General features: G+C 47.2%; 1 protein-coding gene across 1 annotated transcript in view; it reads left to right on the top strand.

Annotated features, from left to right (window-relative positions):
• Positions 1-1,385: 1,385 nt before the first annotated feature.
• FAH (fumarylacetoacetate hydrolase) overlaps positions 1,386-19,057 on the top strand; it is a 183,846-nt gene continuing 166,174 nt past the window's right edge. The window contains exon 1 of the mRNA XM_078682934.1: positions 1,386-1,667. Coding sequence (XP_078539060.1) covers positions 1,587-1,667 — 81 coding nt within the window. The 5' untranslated portion in view covers positions 1,386-1,586. The remainder of the gene's footprint in view (positions 1,668-19,057) is intronic.

Genomic DNA, 19,057 nt, shown 5'->3' with positions numbered 1-19,057 from the left:
TCAATGTACCTTTCCAATATAGGATGGCTGTTTTGAGCAACAAGGCTATTTTAGAGACAGGCAAAAGCAGTCTGTGCTTGCTCCCATACCCCCTGGCTGTTCTTGCTCCCCTGCCCCCTGGCTGTGCTTGCTTCCCTGCCCCCTGGCTGTGCTTGCTCCCCTGCCCCCTGGCTGTGCTTGTTTTCCTGCCCCCTGGCTGTGCTTGTTTTCCTGCCCCCTCGCTGTGCTTGCTTCCCTGCCCCCTCGCCGTGCTTGCTCTCCTGTGTGTGTGTGTGGCTCTGGGTGTGTGTGTGTGGCTCTGGGTGTGTGTGGCTCTGGGTGTGTGTGTGGCTCTGGGTGTGTGTGGCTCTGTGTGTGTGTGGCTCTGGGTGTGTGTGGCTCTGGGTGTGTGTGTGTGTGGCTCTGGGTGTGTGTGTGTGTGTGTGGCTGTGTGTGTGTGTGTGTGTGTGTGGCTGTGTGTGTGTGGCTCTGGGTGTGTGTGTGTGACTCTGGGGGTGTGTGTGTGTGTGGCTCTGGGTCTGTGTGTGTGGCTCTGGGTCTGTGTGTGTGGCTCTAGGTCTGTCTGTGTGTATGTGTGGCTCTGTGTGTGTGTGTGTGTGTGGCTCTGGGTGTGTGTGTGTGTGTGGCTCTGTGTGTGTGTGGCTCTGCGTGTGTGTGTGTGTGGCTCTGGGTGTGTGTGTGTCTCTGTATGTGTGTGGGTGGCTTTGTGTGTGTGTAAATGCAATAGGTCATGCATTTACGAGCGATTAACCTATTGGCATTGCAAATGACAATGCCATTTATTTAACGATTAAGCTATTGGCAATGTAAATGACAATGCCATTTATTTATGATTTTAAAAAAAAAAGTCATGAGTAATGCCAATAGCTCTACCTTTAATAATGCCGAGACCATTGCATTGTAAATGCTTGTTTTTTTTTGCAGTTTTATATAGCGCAAACTCGACCGAAGGTATTACATGCGCACTTACAAATTGCATTACAGAGCAACACATTAATTTGCAGGCACAGAATCAAAGGATATTTGAGCCTTCCGCCAGATTCGAACCTGGCTCCCCAGCTTCAAAGTCGGCCGCTCTAGCTACATCAGTAACGGCATTTTAATTTAAAAGAGTACCGGCAATTCTCAGCAGGAATGTAGTACCTGTGCGTATACTGTACCGACAGCTCTCTTTAGTCAATAAGTCTCTGGGATAGTGAGCTCCAGCACTTTTAAATTCCCATGTCAGGCACGTTGTAGGCCGGAGTTCCGGGGATGGGAGGAGTTTCAGGCGGTCACGGACACGAGGGCAAGTCTGCCTCGCACACAGCTGGTTGTAGTTAGCCAGTGGGTGGGACGGATCCTTCGCTCCTGATTGGCTCAGTCGAAGGGGCGTGGCCAACCGTGCCACCTTCTGTTACAAAAAAAATGTGCAGTTAGTTTTACGGGGGTCTGGTGCGCCCTATTAGTTATCGAAGCCCTGGACAAGAAGTGCTCGACAGTGGGTAGAGAGTGCTGCGCTCCCTTCGGAACAGCTCCTGCGCCTTAAGATCTGCGGAACGCACCCTCATTCATCCATCTGCACCTCACCCCCTCTGTATTACACAATGTCTTTCATCGATGTAGAAGAAAACTCAGATTTCCCCATCCAGAATCTACCCTATGGGGTCTTTTCTACTAGAGATGAGGTGAGTGATCGCTCGGCCGAACTTCTGGGTAAAGGTCTGTTCGGAGTAGGCGGCTGCGCATACTTGACAACTTATTGGCTGTCCAGTGAGGGTGATATGAGAGGGAGATCGCTTTTCTTGGATGGAGAATTAACTGTTTTAGGAGGCCTTTTTATTTATTAAATTTTATGCATTTTTATATAGCGTGAACTTTACACAGCGGTGTCGGAGCGCTTTAAAATAGAACGAAGTAAATTACATAAGGAGTGAGAGTTTAAAGGTGCTCGTGGTGGACTATACATATTAAGAGGCTGCACGACTATCAACACGAAAGGTGGTACACTTAGGGTAATACAAGTATAGAATACATATTTACAGAATTGAGCTCACGGAAATGCCATGTGGCCATGAGGGGCATGATATGGGTTGAATTATTCATTGTAATGTCTTTGGAAGAGAAGATGAAATTGATGAATACAGCTATTGAGTAGCTACGTGCTCTCAACGTTGAAATGTATAAGTAGAGCTCATTAAGGTGGTAACGGGAATAATATGATGTTAAGGGCAATTATTTGGGACGTATTTGACAATATGACATGACGTTTGCAGTGTTTGATCTTAAGTGGCCCCCTAAAAGCATATGTGCTTTTTAAATATATTAATGCCGTATCACACACAAGCATGAAAAGAACAAGTTTATTTTTATTTTAAAACATTTTTTATTGAACAGCTTGAGAACTTAATTGAAGACTGCATAACAAATAATATATCATGGCAAACATTTCCGAAAAGAAGTATATACATAGTTTGCTATGGGTATAAAAAGAACGAAAGAGCATAATTCCAGAAATTTTGGAGAAAACTAACACAGAAAAACAGGGGTCAGGCAAATCATACCGCACCAAAAGAAACATATAGCATCCCATGGAAACGCTGTGGTCTAAAGACTCAGACAATCAGTTGTTCAGCCATTGTGTGAATGGCGCCCATATTTTCAGACCTTTCTCGCGCCTCCTCTTGCCCCCTCTTTGAAACATGGCTGATTCCAAATTATGGAGAGCTAGAATCCTTGCTCTCCAATTAATGAAGGTAGGGGGAACCGGGCTAATCCATTCAGAGGTTATACACAATCTCATTAGCGACATAGCAATACATAGAAAGGCGGAATCATAGGCTGATCTGTTAAGCAAACAATCAATTTTACACCCAGTTATTACTAATTCAGAAGACAGCGCCACCAAAATCTTAAGGGAGCTATTACTAAATTGTTGAACATCTTGAAAAACTAAATCCAGTTTAGCGCAAGAAAAGAACATGTGTAAATCATTGGCTGCTGCTCCACCACATCTTGGACAACCATGACCACTGCCTCCTCCCCATTTAGATATCTTGGCTGGAGTATAATAAAGATCGAAGAGGGCCATATAACTTTGGGAGCATAGAACAAGTTTAAAGTCAGTTTTACTTTTAGTAAGTCTCATATGATTTCTATATATAAATGTGTAACTGAGCTTGGAAGTGGCTGAAGCTGACAACATAGTTAGACCTGGGGATCTATGTAATTACATTTGAATCTAGTTTTACTGCAGAAAATGTCCTGGATATATATATATATATATATATATATATATAGCTGTGGTGCTATTGGGGTTAAACCCACCACATGGGGTCACATCAGAAGTTTATATGATGCAATACCCTTTAAAGAAAATAAAAACTGAAGTGGTGCACAAGGTGACACGAAAATCCCTCAGCCTAATGGGGGTAGAGTCCAACTGCTAAATATCGTGGTTGGACTTCTTCCACCTGACTTGTGCCCTGGTTGGTGGGTATCTATGCGTTCATACTAAGGCTGGTGTAAAGACAAAACTTTCCATTGTTTATACCCACCAGTCACCCCCTTCCCACTGTGTTCTTAATCCTGAGTATATAACCACCTTCTCACTTTTGTTCTTCACCTTTGGTATATTGCCCCAGCCCCTCCCATGGGTTCTTCAATCTGGATATATGTCTACCAGTTTCTCACTTTAATTCCTTATGCAGTGTATGCCGCAACGTGCATCAACTGGTGTGTTTAGGCATGGTATATAATGTACAGCTCCTTCCCTGTATCCTTTGCTTTAGGTATATATCCTCTACCTCCTCTGGTGTTCTTGGCCCTCAGTATACACCCTCCAGCATCCTCCCTGCGTTCTACATTCAAATGTTTTACACAGCTCCTGCTAAAACGTCCATACAGTCAGCCTCGCTTTACCCAGACGAGTAGTCCCCTGTCCTTCATGCTGTTGACTGTTTGGTGTATCATTCTATTTCCCTACAAGTACTTTTATTGGAATGCACGAGGCACTGTTTATTATACATCTGAAAAGTAAATCCAGTCGTCACCCTTTTTTTTTTTATCATGTTCAATTATTTCTCCATATAAAAGCAGTCCTTTTTTTGCTACTCTTCTCCCCAGCATTGCTTTGCTAATCAGGCAGGCCTCTGTGTGATAAACCTACTTTGTGCATGCAGCACGTGTAAACAATATTTGTGTATATCTGTGTTTGCATGTTGGCACATTAAAGCGAGTCTTGCCTTCGCCAATGCTTATTTCTGAGATTGCTGTTGGTTTTTAGTGTCCTTCTGCACCAGTAAATACACTGATTCCACCCCTTCCTACTTTCTTTCTTTTAGGTATCTATCCCTTACCGTATCCCCTGTGTGTTAGTCTTTTTTGACTGCCTTTGATCCTGGACTTGTCATGCCACTCTGCATGGGGGCAGTGGTATGATGCAAGGCCAAAAGAGATGGCAGAATGGGCAGCACTAGGGACGCATGCGCATTGGGATGAGGGCTGATGGCACTGTATAGGCATCAGTGGGTTAAACAAAGACAGGCTAGGAATTAGTGTTGTCATCGCTCCTTTTTTTTTTTTTTTTTAAATGTATAACATATTTTATTGGTTTTGCAAAATAAGAACGAGACAGTGGCCCCATGGGAACAAGTATACATTGCAGAATGATAGCATAGTAACATCCTTAGTACATTAGTAGTCATCACTCCTTTCTAGTAGCCATGATGTACAGGTTGTGTCAGAGTTACATTGGCTGAAATAATTGTGGTTGGGCATCCTCAAAGTTAGTAGATCATTATTAGGATGTCGCCACTGAGCGCAGGAATAACACACCCCTGTAAGGACTTCACCAGGGAACCAAGGGATTGATGTTAGTTCTAGGATATCTATGATGTTTCTGAGGGATCAAAGCATCACTGTTATGACATTCTCAGAGTTGAGACTTGTTGTTGCATTTTTGTGGTCCTGCACTGCATGCGGGCTCCCAAACCGTTCTCTCATATTTTTCTAGAGATAGCACTCATTGCACCGATTTTACCCCGCTACCAAGAAATCAATCCTCTTGTCCCTTATCAGGAGTTTAAGAGGAAGAGCAACCTAGGTATTGTGTGATCTTCATCCAAATCCACTAGTTTGCAGATCTCTCAGAAGGAAAGGGCATTATAGTTTCTCTCTCTGCTTGGGACACCTGGCTAGGTCAACACTAGAAGTAGAAAGAGCAGCAAACATGATGATGGTGTGTGCTTGTGTCACAGATGTTCCAGAGTTTTTAAAATGACTGAAGTATAAAAAATGGGAATGTTCAACAGTCCTGCTGCATTTTTACTTCTTCGTAAAAAAAAAAAAAGATGTCAGATTATTTGAGTCGAGAAGGTCAAGAAAGTGATAGTTGTTCTTTCTTTTGTTGCTCCAATATTAATTTACCTTAAATAAATGAAAAGACAAGAGGTGTTTGGCAAAACAGGATCAAGTTGATTTAATTAAATGCAGCTGCCAGGAGAGTATTGACAGAGGCTCTTCTGAAGACAGTCTCATTGTATAGAGATTTTGAGCGCACATATATACATTTTGTAGGTGTATTAAAACACTTCGACATTCTTTGAAAAGCATCATAATCATAAACAACCAGTATAACCGTCTGATAAGGGGGACACAGATGGCTCTCGACCTTGGAGAGAGCTAGTGTGGGCCAGGGGGCATGTCCGGTGTGGTGAGCATGTGATCACCCCGCGTGCAATGTGCGTTGTGTTCTGATTTCCTGAGTGTTCCTAACTACTCGTGGCATTTAACTTTGTGGTATTTAGGGAACACGCCCCTTTGGTCAAACGTGTTTTATTTAGGCAATCCCCTCGGTCGTGTTTGTGGTGTGACTACCTATCTTTGGGTTCGATCAGAGTTTATCTGGAAGAAATGAGAGCTGTACACCATATGGTGATGCAACATCTGTATATGTTGGACTTGATGACCCTCCATCAAGTCCAACATATACGGATGTTGCATCACCATGAGGTGTACAGCTCTCATTCCTTCCAGAAAACATTGTAGCCGAGTTCAGTGTCATAAAGCTTTTTGAACATTTTAACATTTCCCACCTGGTGATTTGTAACCAGCGGCTATTTGCTTTTGTTTGAATGGTGAAGAACTGTATGGACTCTCCTGCATTGATTTGAGTGTCCGTGAACAGTCTGAATTCTTCCGTATTGAGCCCAACCAAAGTAATCAGCAGTTCTTCTTCGAGCCTGATGCAACAGATGAGTTTTATTTTGTAGCCGATGTTGGAACAACTCAGACAGATCTTCTCCAGCGTTGACCAGGGTCACGGTGTGTACGCTTACGATGGTGCAGAGGCCCCACCATCAGGGAACAAGTTGGACATAGGCAAAGTCACCACAATTCGAAATTTTGGGGTGGGTCTTGAGCACACCTGTTTTTGATTAGAGATTCTGCTGTTTGTTAAAGTTATTGTCCTACTTTTGCGTGCTGCTTGGTAACTCTGGGCTGCCTGAGCCTATCAAAGCTATTGAGGATTGGTTGTGACACTATCTCAACCATACCAGGCGCACAGCCATTGATTACGTTATTTCCCCCTCTACAAAAATTCTTCCTTTTCAAACTCAATGCTTGATTCGCATGTTTATTCCGGAACCTTGTTCCACATGAATTACTTCAAATTAAATGTTAATGCATTTGCTTAAACAAAGCAAATTTAATTTGAAGTAATTCATGTGGAACAAGGTTCCGGAATAAACATGCGAATCAAGCATTGAGTTTGAAAAGGAAGAATTTTTGTAGAGGGGGAAATAACGTAATCAATGGCTGTGCGCCTGGTATGGGTGAGATAGTGTCACAACCAATCCTCAAAGTCACCACAATGCCTGTAAAAATCCATTAGCGTGGACGTGCCATTGCAGGTTCGGTATGTGCAACACCCATTCACAGTTGACATTGGTCCTGAGTGGTTTCGTCCCTTTGCCTCTGAAACACAAAGAATACTGTGTAAGTTTCCATGCAGTTAGTGGTTGCCCCTTCCCTTCCAACCATGTGTACCTATTTATTTGTTTCACAGATTTCTTGGCATGGGGTGTCTGTGCTGGAGTTCGACCCTTCCTCATATGACACATTTCCCCTAGCGTTATCGAGGTGGATGGCCCTACACTGGAATCCCATACCAGAGATCCATTTGTCATTAAAAAACTCTGTTCCAAATATGTTGAGGGCCTTCGGGGGACCAAAGACAGAAGTGGGGGCGGACCCATTTGCACACTGGAGAGGTGGTTTTGCTACCTCTGAGAACCTCTTTTCTATGAACTCTTGGGGCCAAACAGTGTCCTCCCCTACGGTGACCTGTCTGCACATCCAGTCTAACTCTGGTTGAATGTCGCTAGGTTCAGTAAAAAGGTACAGTGCTGTGGGATTGGCCTCGTATCGGAAGATGTTTACTACTGCTTCATATGGTTCTACTCTACTGGGTTGTATCTTTGCCCTTATCCTACAGAGATACAGGTGGATGAGCCATTTGGCTTTCTCTGGGGCTATCTCTTAGGGTAATTAAAGTCTGTCTGCACCTACGTCTTGGGTTATCAGTAAGCATATGTAACGTGACCTGTTCATGGTTTGAGTGCCCACGGTGGTCATGTGTTGTGTAGGAGCGCGCTGTGTAGTGCATGTGGGAGGCTAGCATTGGGTCCAGTGTATGTCAGGTGCATGAAGTCTCTGCGCATATGTTGCAAGAAAGTCAAAGGGGGTTTCATGAGACTATGCACATTTCGGGGATTGACTGCACGCCATCACCCCGGCTAAGCAGAATGTGTAAACAAATACTGGGCTACATAACTTAAAAAAACATTTGTAGGCTTTAGGATGGTCTTCGAGGGAGATGTCTGTCGTCCTGGCGTCCAGAGGTGTCTTGTCTTGGTGAAGAGCAAAAAAGAGTTTCTTGTAAAAAAAAAAAAAATAGCTGTACAATCAATTTGTAGCCTGCACTCTTGAGCGGTTGGCTTGTGGGAGTCCTTTTGGAGACTTCGGCTGAACATGTGGCAGCTGCTGCAATGATGAAGCGCATGTGGTTAGATTGCCAACCTGTAGGATATGAGCTGTGGGTTGTTAGCTTGGAAAAAATGCATTGTTCGTTTTTAGAACAATTCCTGGTTTCCTTTATACGGCTACATTCTATGGCTTTACTGGAGCATGAAGGTTGCACTTTTAGGGAATGGCGAGTTTTAAGTTTAATTTGTAATTTTGCTTCCCCTTCTGCTTCCTATGATGGGGACAGTATTTTGATCTGTGTGCTGCTCTGTAAAACGTTGCGTTAATTTAGTCTGTGTGAGGGTGTCCTTTTGACCTGCATGGGCTGCGTGTAATTTTAAGAAGAACAGGAGTCTTATTATTTGGTAGTCTTTCTGTTGACAGGTGAGTGTTTGTCTGGTCTCTGCACGTGGCACCCAATGAGATTCTCTCTAAACTGGGTTAGGTTATTGGGATATGCCTTCTTTATGGAAGGTTTTAGAATTTTTGATTGTTTCTAGGCTGCCTCGTGCTGGTTCCTGTGGGCATTTACCTGTAGTCTGAGCGTTGCTTCTTTTAACAAGGGATACCGGAGGGGGTCGTTCATGGACCCTGTACGGTCTGATGTGCCGCTGAGACTCGTCGTGCTCAGCCCCATGTTGGATGTTAATGGACTCAATGGATTTTCTACTACAGACTCGGGTCATGTGATTGTGGTTTCTTTGGAGTTTTGCGGACATCTTTGCCTTACGCATGTGAGGAACCCGGCTCCTGACACCAGAGCATTTGCCTCGTTTTGGAACTAAAGGAGGGCCTCCACTTGGTGATATTCCCTGAAGTTGGTGAGACATACATATCACGCCCAAAGTTGGACTTGGGTGAGCAGTCTTGGGTTGGGTAAGCAGTCCTGGGGGCCCGCTTTTATGCACCAACTGGGGTGCTTCCCTGCTCCTTCATCAGACTTTACTTCCCCCGGGGTGTGGTCAGCAAGCCACGCCCTGGGTGACCAACAGCAAAGGGTGCTCTAGACCCCTATGGGCACCTGAATGGTGAATTATGGCGTGGCCTACCGATTGAACTAGCATTTGGCGGCCTACACAACTGTTGTGGATGTAGGTAAGGCAATGTGTCTGCATGATGGTGTGAGGGGGATACATCCTGTTGGGGGTGATCTGGTGCTACTGTGTGTTAATATTTTGTGATTATGTACATGCGTTGCCTCCACAAACAGTTACTGCTCCCTGCTGTGGCCCCTGCCCTTGCTGGACTGGGCTGGTCTCCCTATCTGCGGTGAAAGTTGCCATGCGATCAGCCAACCATTCAATCCCTGCTGTGGCTGGGCACCTGTTGCCTAATTTCCCTGGGGGTGATTAGAAGCTGCAATGGTATTGCTTTGAGCTTGATTTTGTGGATGGGTATTCTATGTGTGCTGTCCTGAGATTATGCCTTTTTGTTTGTGGTATGCTTTCAGGCGATATCGATTGACCGTACGACCTGGCCTGTAACAATAGTTGCATATTGTTTAACCAATAACTTTGTTTTCAATAGCCCACTGTCCCCTTCTGTATGTTTGCTCTTTATGTCTTTAGCGCCGGGAAACCTCAGGGTAGCTGTGCGCTCTATAAAAATAAATATAATAATAATAATAATTCCACAAGGCTGGTCTGTGGCAAGCCACCCTGGTGTCTGCTGCTAGGATTGGGCAGATATCCTCTAGGATGAGGAGGCGGAGCTCCCTTTAAGACTGGTGCCATCTGTACGCTACCAGCCAAAACCGCCCCCTCTAGAGTGGTCTTCTCTTTCTTCCAGTAATAATGCAATATGTGGGCCTGTATCTCCTTCCAGGGTTTGATGTCTAACCCCACTACGCCATCTAGTCCAGTTTGGATATCAGTGGGTAGTCCCTTTTTGAGGATGTTGTAAAAGAATGCAACCTGGGGACCCGTGTTGGCCCAGGGCTGTCCTGTCTCTTGTCCTCATGGTTCTCTCATTCTATCTAGGAAATCTGTTACGGGAGTGAGTTGTCATGTTCGATAGTTGCCAAAAACGATTCTCTCCTTGGTAAGAGTTTAAAATGGCACTGTGAGCTAGCTGGTATACAGGCTAACATACCCTGTGGGGGTGTCTGGAATCTGTCTACTTTCTGCCATCAATCCTCCTATGTTTGGGCGGTCTGGGAATATCTCCTTAAGGTTTGTCCAAATTTGGTGTCTAAATGAGTTTAATGCGCCCTGTCATGCTTGGTGTTGATCAGCGTGACTGCGGGCTTGAGAAAACACTGTGTCTGTCTTCTCCCCAATGAGACTGCTGAGCAGACTTTTGATGTCGCCTAGGGCTAAGTTTATTCCTGCTGTGTTTATCTTGAAACACGAAATCCACTTACATGCCCCATCCATCAATGGGGCCAGTTTGTTTCTGAGCCCTTCTTTGTCCATCTGTGCCCATGGCACGTAGATGGTCCCTGGTACACATTTCTTCGATAGTGGACAAATTCTGGCACAGGCTGCTCCATTGGTTTCTCCCCGATGTAACACCTCCATCGTCTCAGGCATTCCTGCAGGTAGTAGTAGTTCCATCTTTGATTTCCCCCCCCTTCCATGCCGAATGCAGTCCTCCGCAATAGCCATATCCTCTGATTCAAAGGATCCCTCCTCCGGCCAGGGGCGATTATACAGGCCCGTCCTTTCATACCAGTGGGCCAGTAGATGGCAGAAAGGCCACGCAAATGCCTCACCCTCTTCTCTGGACACTATCTCTCTAGGGGTTGGTCTGCCTGTCTAGCTTATTCGGGGGGAGCGGTGGACGTCTTAGTGTGCACTTAAAGGTGCATCCTGCTCCTTCTGTGTCTCAGTTGTGTTTCAGTCGGGCGATCCAGACTACTTATTTCCTTCTCAGCCCTTTCCTGCGCTGACTCCCAGGTGGTTTGTGTGCTTCTGTTAGGGCCTTCCTTCTGACTGTTCCTCGGCCTCATCCCCATGTGGGGCCCAGGGCCTTCCTCTGGGGGAGAGGGAGTTGGTTCCCCTCCCTGCTGGGTTTCCAAGGCGAAAGCTCTTTCTCTTTCTATCCTTAACTCGCATCTCTCCTCTAATTCCCACCTGGGCTGCCTCCTTCGCTCAGTGCTGCGTTCTGTTCTTCTAGGTCATGTCTTGGCCTCAAACTCTCTCCCTGATGCTTCCTCCATACCATTGGCATACCACTGGGGAGTCTAGCCCACGGCTCCCACTTCGGAGGCCGATTTTGGAGGACTGGGGCCCCTGTCTGTCCCTCCACTGGTGGAATCACCTCCTAGGACGGCCACAAACTTCTCTCTGACCTTAGGTTGTCCCATAGGTTGGTTAGGAGCACGTTATGCTCAGACATTATGAGTCGCAACCAATGTGTGGGGAGTTGAACCCCAAAGGAGCCTGGCACTAGACTGAGCCAGGGCTGCCTTCGTCTGGACTGGTTGGCCTGGTGATTAACCTCCCCAACCCCACCCCCCCTCTGGTTGCTTGCTGCCCCGGGGGAGGAACACCACTCTCCTCGACCCCAGGGATTGGTGTAACCCAGCGCAGGGGCGACTGGGATGGCTGGCATCAGCCAGAGAACATCCCTGCCGGTGTACATTGGGGGAGGTGCAGAGGCCTCACTTACAGGCTCAGAGATAGTCTTATCAGCTGGGGCCATCTTGAAGTTGGCACATAGTTCAAGTAGGACCTCTCGTTTAGCCCTCTTTTGACTTGTATGTGTGTTTGTGTGCTCTGTGATGTTGGTATTGAATATTCTCTCGTCAAGCTAGGGGAATGCATATGCTTTGGTATGGGCCTGCAACTCTCTGCAATGTGTTCCTAATTTCTGTGCCTTTATGGGGAACCTAGCTTGCATATGGTAGAGTGTAGTCTTCATGATGGATTAGGTACATGTTTTTATAGTCTTGAGATTTTAAATTATTACAAATTCCACTCTAATTGTAGGGAAAACTGCATAAACGTACTAACATGACACAACATTTAAACATGAAGCCCAATTTGCAAAATTTCAACCGCACCACGACCTGAATAATGCATGAAATGGAAAAATCTGAGACTAGAAAAGAAAAGATTTGACTGAAAAAATGGTGACCTTGTTAAAAAAAACTATTTCCCTCCCAGCGCCTTCAGCCTGAGTGGAGGGATACTCTGTGCAACACATGGAGCTAGGAGAGCTCGATAGTCTATCAATATCGGCTTGGCGGACAAAAATAGCAAGGATTTGTGCGGACAGAAAAAAGGTACAGTTGACTACTATCGGCCCTCTGTGGCCAGAAACAAGCTATAACTTATTCAGCAAGATCCGAGTTTTTCTCTAACATCTGAATTAGGCCATATGGTACACCCAGGTGTTGTGCGTACCGACTGCCTGACGCCCAGCGGTCCAAACGAGAAAGTCCACCCATCCCTTCTTTCAAGAACCCCCAGTGTTCAGAAACCAACAGTTTGTAAGATAACTCCCTTTAATTAAAAAATAGGATTCAAGTGGTTACTCTATATAACACACCAGGGGCCAAGGGTGTATCGGTTGTGTCCCCCTCAACGGTTCATGCTAAAAGAAATTGTAGCTTCCTTCACCTTCTCTAGCTAGCTGACTGGGGAAAAAGCAAAAGTGATCTACGCACTTGTCCTAGTTTGCCATACGCCACAGACAAGGGATCAGATATAGTCCATTATCCTGTGGCTGCTGTCTCCGTACTGCTGTCCCTCTGACTGCTGTCTCCGGACGGACCTCCACTTCGTGGATTCAGCAAGTGGCGCCTGCTCTCCGATCTTGCTGCGCAGATGTGAATCCGTTCGGGCCTGGGTCCTTCGTTCGGTTGCTGTCGGGCTCGATAAACCAATCTCTCCTATCTGACTCAACAAAATGTTGCTCAAATATGAATTTACCTTAAATAAATGAAAAGACCAGAGGCATTTGGCAAAACAGGAATACATTGGTTTAGTTAAACTCGCAGCCATGATAGTATCGACAGAGGCGCGCCTGAAGTTAGTCTCCGTATACAGAAGTTTTGGCCGCACATATATACATTTTGTGGGTACAATAAAACACTACAACATTCTTTGAAAAGCATCATAGTCATGAACAACAGGTACAACCATCTGATAAGTGGGACACAGATGGCTCTTGACGTTGGGGAGAGCTAGTGTGGGCCAATGTGTGAATGTCCAGATGTCCGGTGTGGTGAGCGCATGATCACCCAGTGCAGTGTACATGTTGTGTCCTGATTGGCTGAGTGTTCCTAACTACATGTGGCATCTAGCTTTGTGGTATTTTGTGAATGCACACCTTTGGCCAAAGATGTTTAATTGGGGCCATCTCCTCGGTACTGCTTGTGGTGTGACGATCGATCTGTGGGGTCGATCAGGTTTTCCCCTGGGGTGCGTGTTTGTCTTTGGGCTAAGTGTAACTCCACCTGTGACCTGTCAATCTGCAGGCTTGGGATTGGGTTGCATGGCTTGTCTGACCACGTATCTCTGATTTGGAGTTGATAGGGAGGTCAACTTGGATGAATCGAACAGCAACTATACAAGTTTGTGAGTGTGTGTATGTGTAACATGGCGGTCATTGATTATTTTATTAACTGATATTCTCATTATACGTACAGTTGTTACACCGTATATTAACATTGCATTCACTGATATTGAAGTCATTATGCGTGCATAAGTTACAGTGTACATCAACATTGGATTTACTGGTATTGACATCACTGTGCAGGCATAGGTTACAGCGTAAATTGTTATTGCATTTACTGGTATTGACATCATTGTGCGTGAATATATTACAGAGTACATCGATATTGCATTTATTGGTACTGCCACTGCAATGCGTGCATACATCAGGGTGTACATTGCTATCGTATTCATCAATCTCAATACTTTGAAAAAGTCTACCTATTTCGAGCTTGCTGCTGGGCAGTCCTCTCTGTAAAGGAATGGTCAACTATCTTAGTTGTTGTTAGAAATTTGGTTACTGGTTGACTGGGGTGTGAGCCCTGGTCAAGCAGCAACCACAAACCTAGTTAGGGTAAGGCACAAGCAAACCCCAAATTAACCAGTGCCCAACCTCCTGGTAGCTTGGCACAGAGCAGTCAGGCTTAATTTACAGGCAAAGTGTTAAGTATTTGTGGAACATTTCAAAAAGAAAAACTGTGAAAACAGCACACTAAAAGTATCCTATGCCAAGTTAGAAAAATATAGCATAGTTTAATAAATAAAACCATACCAAAATGACAAAAATCCAGTTACAAGAAACTGGAGATATTGAATAAAAAAAGGTTATAGTGCAAAAATAACGGCATAAAGCTTCCAATTGGGGATATGTAGTCGCTCCGGGCCGGGACAAATTCACAAGTTCAGGCCGACAGTGATGGAGAGCGGGCCAGCTACAGGGACCCAGTTGGGCCTGCTCAACAAAGTAACTTCAATCCTGGTTGCTGAGTGTTGTGTGGATCTGTGTCAAACATGCGCTGTGCAGGCAATGTATTAAAAAGGAAGGTTTGGGCCTGGCAAAAGGTTTATTATATCAATTCGAAATGGAAGGTTGGTTCCGAGATGTAGCAAGAGGTCCTGTTACATCTTTGTTGAGGATGCCCTCGACGGGGCTTATGATGCGAAGTCCAGTGTCGGGAATAGGGCGAGCAGCTAGTGATGCGTCGGTTCCGAGGATCTGTGGTGCGGAGTCTGGAGCCACTGTTGATGAGAGATGCGAGGACCTTGAATGTAAATATGCCTCGCTGTCGGGGGCGATGCCTGTGTTTTGAGGGCTGCAGTGGACGATGTGGGTCTGTGCAATAGGTCCAATCCACTCCGCAATGGCTATGCATTGGTTCTGCTCGAGGATGTGTTGCTCAGCTCAAGAGATGCGTCGGTTCTGCTTGGAAATATGTCGCTCAGCAGAGAACATGCGTCGGTTCCGCTATCAAACACCTTCGGCCCACTCCCAAGGGTCCCGGACTGGGGTGGCGCCGTTTGGCAGGTGTAGTTGCGGGACGAGGAATGGGCAGAATACGTGTTTTTGTGGTAGTTGTATTTATTCTCAACAATAAGTCATCTGTACACTTCTTCCTCGAGTCGCTCTTCCTCGGAGATCGGCTTCTCTCTTGTCGGCTCTTGCGGAGCACGCCCTCCTCTTTCCTCCTGACGGGGCTCCTCCTCCGGCTGGTGCTGGGCTCCGGAGGCTCCGTAGTGCACGCCCTCGCCGGTCACCGAGAAGGCAAAAGAAAAGAGAGGCAAAGTAAGTGCTCAGGGTTGTGGCAATTCGGTTGAGAGGACAGGGGAGTGAGGGCAGTGAAGGGTACACACGGTGCAGTAAACTCAGGGTCGGTGATTGTGCAAATACAGTGCTACGCTACTCGGAGGGACGGATTATCGCTAGGTAATGCCCTGCTAGGTCAGGCGTCTGCCTTTGTGCCTCCACCACCCCAGGACCCGCTCCCGTACCTCAGCTAGCCGTACACCTCCTGGCGCACGGCTGGGCGGCTCGTGGGGTTGGCCTCCCGGCTTTCCAGCTCCTGTCTGTCGGGTGTCTTCTCTCTCCGTGTCCACTTCGTGAGGTCTCGCCACTTGTGCTTGATCCGTAGACTCGGGGTCCCAAACACTCCGGTCGAGATCTTCTTCCCTCTCAGCGATGGTCTCTTCACTCCGCCAACGCTGTTCTCTCCTCCAAGCCTCCTCTCCGACTCCGCTCTCTCCAACGCTCCGCTCTGCTACACTGCTTCCCGCCTCTCCGCTCTCCTGCACTCTGTCCGCTCCTCCGGTGAAATAACACACCTGCGGCATGTTGAGGCTGCTATTTACGGGCTCGCCCGACTCCGCCTCCTCGCTGAAGGTGTCCGTCCATTTAAAGGGACCCCATCCTACCTCGTCCTCTTCGTCACAGCTGTACCTTTCAGCAGGTGTCCATCCCGGGGTAGGAAGAGGCTGTGGAGACAAGAGGGGGGGGTCACACAACGTTATAGGGCGCCCCTCAATAGGGCGAGAAGCCACACCCCGGCTACAGCAGGGTAGACTCACAGATTGCAGAATCCCGTTGCAAGGTTGTTGGAAGCCTGTTAGGTCCCAGAGGCTTTCGATCAAGCGGCAAGCCAACTAGCCTTTGGAGTCACTCTATTTTCAAGATGTGCAGGTCCAGTCCTTCTCACCCACTCAATAGGGCTTGGGGGTAGTGTTCTGGTAAACAGTTGTTCGCGGTATTGGAGTCTGTTGGCGATAAAGGCTGTCTGTCAGCAGTGTGACCCGTTTCTCCTCGCGGTGCTCAAGAGACGGGTGACCGGGCTGCCCTCCGGGAGGACGTTCATACGAAGTCATGTGAATGAACACATATTGAATTAAAAGAGCTTCCGGAAGTGGGCAGAGCACGCCCAGCTTAATTAATGTCTTAAGGAGGAAGCCGGTCCCCTGAGGGAGGCGCAGACCCCGTCAGAGTTTGGTACTTGGGACCCGGCTGGTCAAACTTGCCGAACACAGCGGTGTGTGGCCGACATCGAGAGCGGTTACACTAGATATACGGGTGAAAGAACTCTAGCCCATTCTTTTTAACTTTTTTTCCCCGTCTTCTATCTGACATTCTACCCTGCCCTAGACCAAGGCTGGGGGGGGAGGCCCACCACAGGCTGAGGCGGCCCCATCAGGGAGTTGAGGATTCAGGTCATTTAAATGCAGCATTTGCTTGTGAAGAAGAATTTCGTCAGCTTTATTTTGATTACTTTATGCCACCGCTTGTGTTTCTTTCCTTATTTTAACTTTAATAAGCACGGCGCCGTCTTCAGACACTGCGCTCTGCAATGCAATTGGTGTTGCTTTTGGTATTGTAAATGACAATGCCTTTTAATTTTTAGGGCGAGCTAGAGTTGCGCATGCGTAGCATGCGGTCTAGCTCGCCAACTATTGTTTTCAGTTTCCTGGGAATCTGACACATGGTTCGGACATGCGCGCCGATTGCACCTCGTGGGCGCGCACCCCGGCGCCGTGCACATCCCCTGCCTCAGATTGCCAGGAAGCCGAGAACACAGACACACACCCGCGCACACAGACACACCACACACACACACACACACACGCACATCCCTCCCGCTCACGCGCACACACTGCATACACACACGCACCCCCCCTTAAACAGACACACGCGCACACAGACACACGCACAGACACACTCGAACACACACAGACACGCGCGTACACCCTCCCCCCTCCCCCCTCACCAGGCTCTTTCCGCGTGTCCCTCGGCAGCCAGCATTCAGCGTGCAGGGTTCCAGGACGTTCTCCCGGCAGTTCCTTCCTGTTTCTTTGCAGGCCCCGCCCACGTCCCAACGAAGGCTGCCTGACTTCCGCTAGCACTCCGTGGCATCACGCTGAACTTGGCTTTCCGTCACGAAGCAGACAATGCCGGACACGGCTGAGTGACGCCAATGGTTCCCTACAGAGGTGTTTGGGTGCTGCTTGTTCAATACCTGACTTGTTATTTTTGTTGCTGGCTTGTTCTCTCTGCTGTCAGTGGTTGGCTTCATGCAGGACTGGCGTTAGTGCTGGTGGCGCCTGGTGCAACAATCTTTTTAGGCGTTCCCCTACATTCTCCCCCTTCCTTTACATGAATTGCCTCACTACCACGCTCCAACAGTGCCCATTATCTCTCCCCTGTCCATCTGTCATACAAACTTTCAGCACGGCCTCGATGATGCGAGGAGCAGGGGGGTATGTGAGCAGAGCAGACTCTAATCGACTCCATCCTCGAGACCTCGGCACCCCAAAAAAAAAACTCCATCAGTAACACGGGTGCCGAAAATCAGCGCTTTCTTAAGAGTGCTGAGGCGCTAGGGCCCAGTGTGTCTTCACTAATCTCGTGTCATTTCTTTTATCGACCTCAGGAGGATGAATAGTTGAGGTGCACTGTCAGGATTCCAACACGTGACATGCGATTTGTTCACAAATGTATCATACAAACTCTCAGCACGGCCTCGATGATGCGAGGAGCAGGGGCGGTATGTGAGCAGAGCAGACTCTAATCGACTCCATCCTCGAGACCTCGGCACCCCTAAAAAAAACTCCCCCTCCCCTGTGAAGAATCTCTGCAGGAGGTTCACTCCATCAGTAACACGGGTGCCGAAAATCAGCGCTTTCATAAAAGTGCTGAGGCACTAGGGCCCAGTGTGTCATCACTAATCTCGTGGCATTTCTTTTATCGACCTCTGGAGGATGAATGGTTGAGGTGCACTGTCAGTATTCCAACCCGTGACATGCGATTTGTACACAAATGTATGCCGCAGAAACCAATGGGCCACGCTCAATCCACTCTCCTATCATGCTAATGAGCGGCCACTGTCCACTCAGCGTTATTTTTTTTGTAGTGAACAGACTTTTTTATCATAAATTAAGCAAAAGTGGAAACAAAAGCAGCCTAGCGGGTCATAATTCCAATCATGTTATGCAGAAAGAAAGAACAAATGCCAGGCACGACAACAGTTAAGAAACGAAAAGTTCTGCTATGGCATGAATGGTTTCAAAAATCTGATTATGAATACACTGCACAGGCTTTCATTTCCCACAGAGAGCCAACCATATCCCGATTTACAACCCAACAGCAGGCAGTACATGACGAACAACAAATCCAGAGACGGAGGATGGTAAGAACGGGCAAGACGACCTGCAATAATGTAGGGTTTTAAACCATTCTTTATACATTGAAGTCCTCAAATCCTGACACCACTGCATCTAATGAGGACAGGAGGTTCACTCCATCAGTAACACGGGTGCCGAAAATCAGCGCTTTCTTAAGAGTGCTGAGGCGCTAGGGCCCAGTGTGTCGTCACTAATCTCGTGGCATTTCTTTTATCGACCTCGGGAGGATGAATGGTTGAGGTGCACTGTCAGGATTCCAACACGTGACATGCGATTTGTACACAAATGTATGCCGCAGAAACCAATGGCCCACGCTCAATCCGCTCTCCTATCATGCTAATGAGCGGCCACTGTCCACTCATAGTGCATGCTTCCATCATGCACACCCACTACTAGCTATCTGTGCACGCTTTCACCAGGCAGACACACACCACCAGCTGCCAGTG

This window comes from Lissotriton helveticus, chromosome 3_1, assembly GCF_964261635.1.
Source record: "Lissotriton helveticus chromosome 3_1, aLisHel1.1, whole genome shotgun sequence".
Lineage (NCBI taxonomy): Eukaryota > Metazoa > Chordata > Amphibia > Caudata > Salamandridae > Lissotriton > Lissotriton helveticus.
Note: the sequence above shows the minus strand (reverse complement) of the source record. Positions and strands in the feature narration are given on the sequence as shown.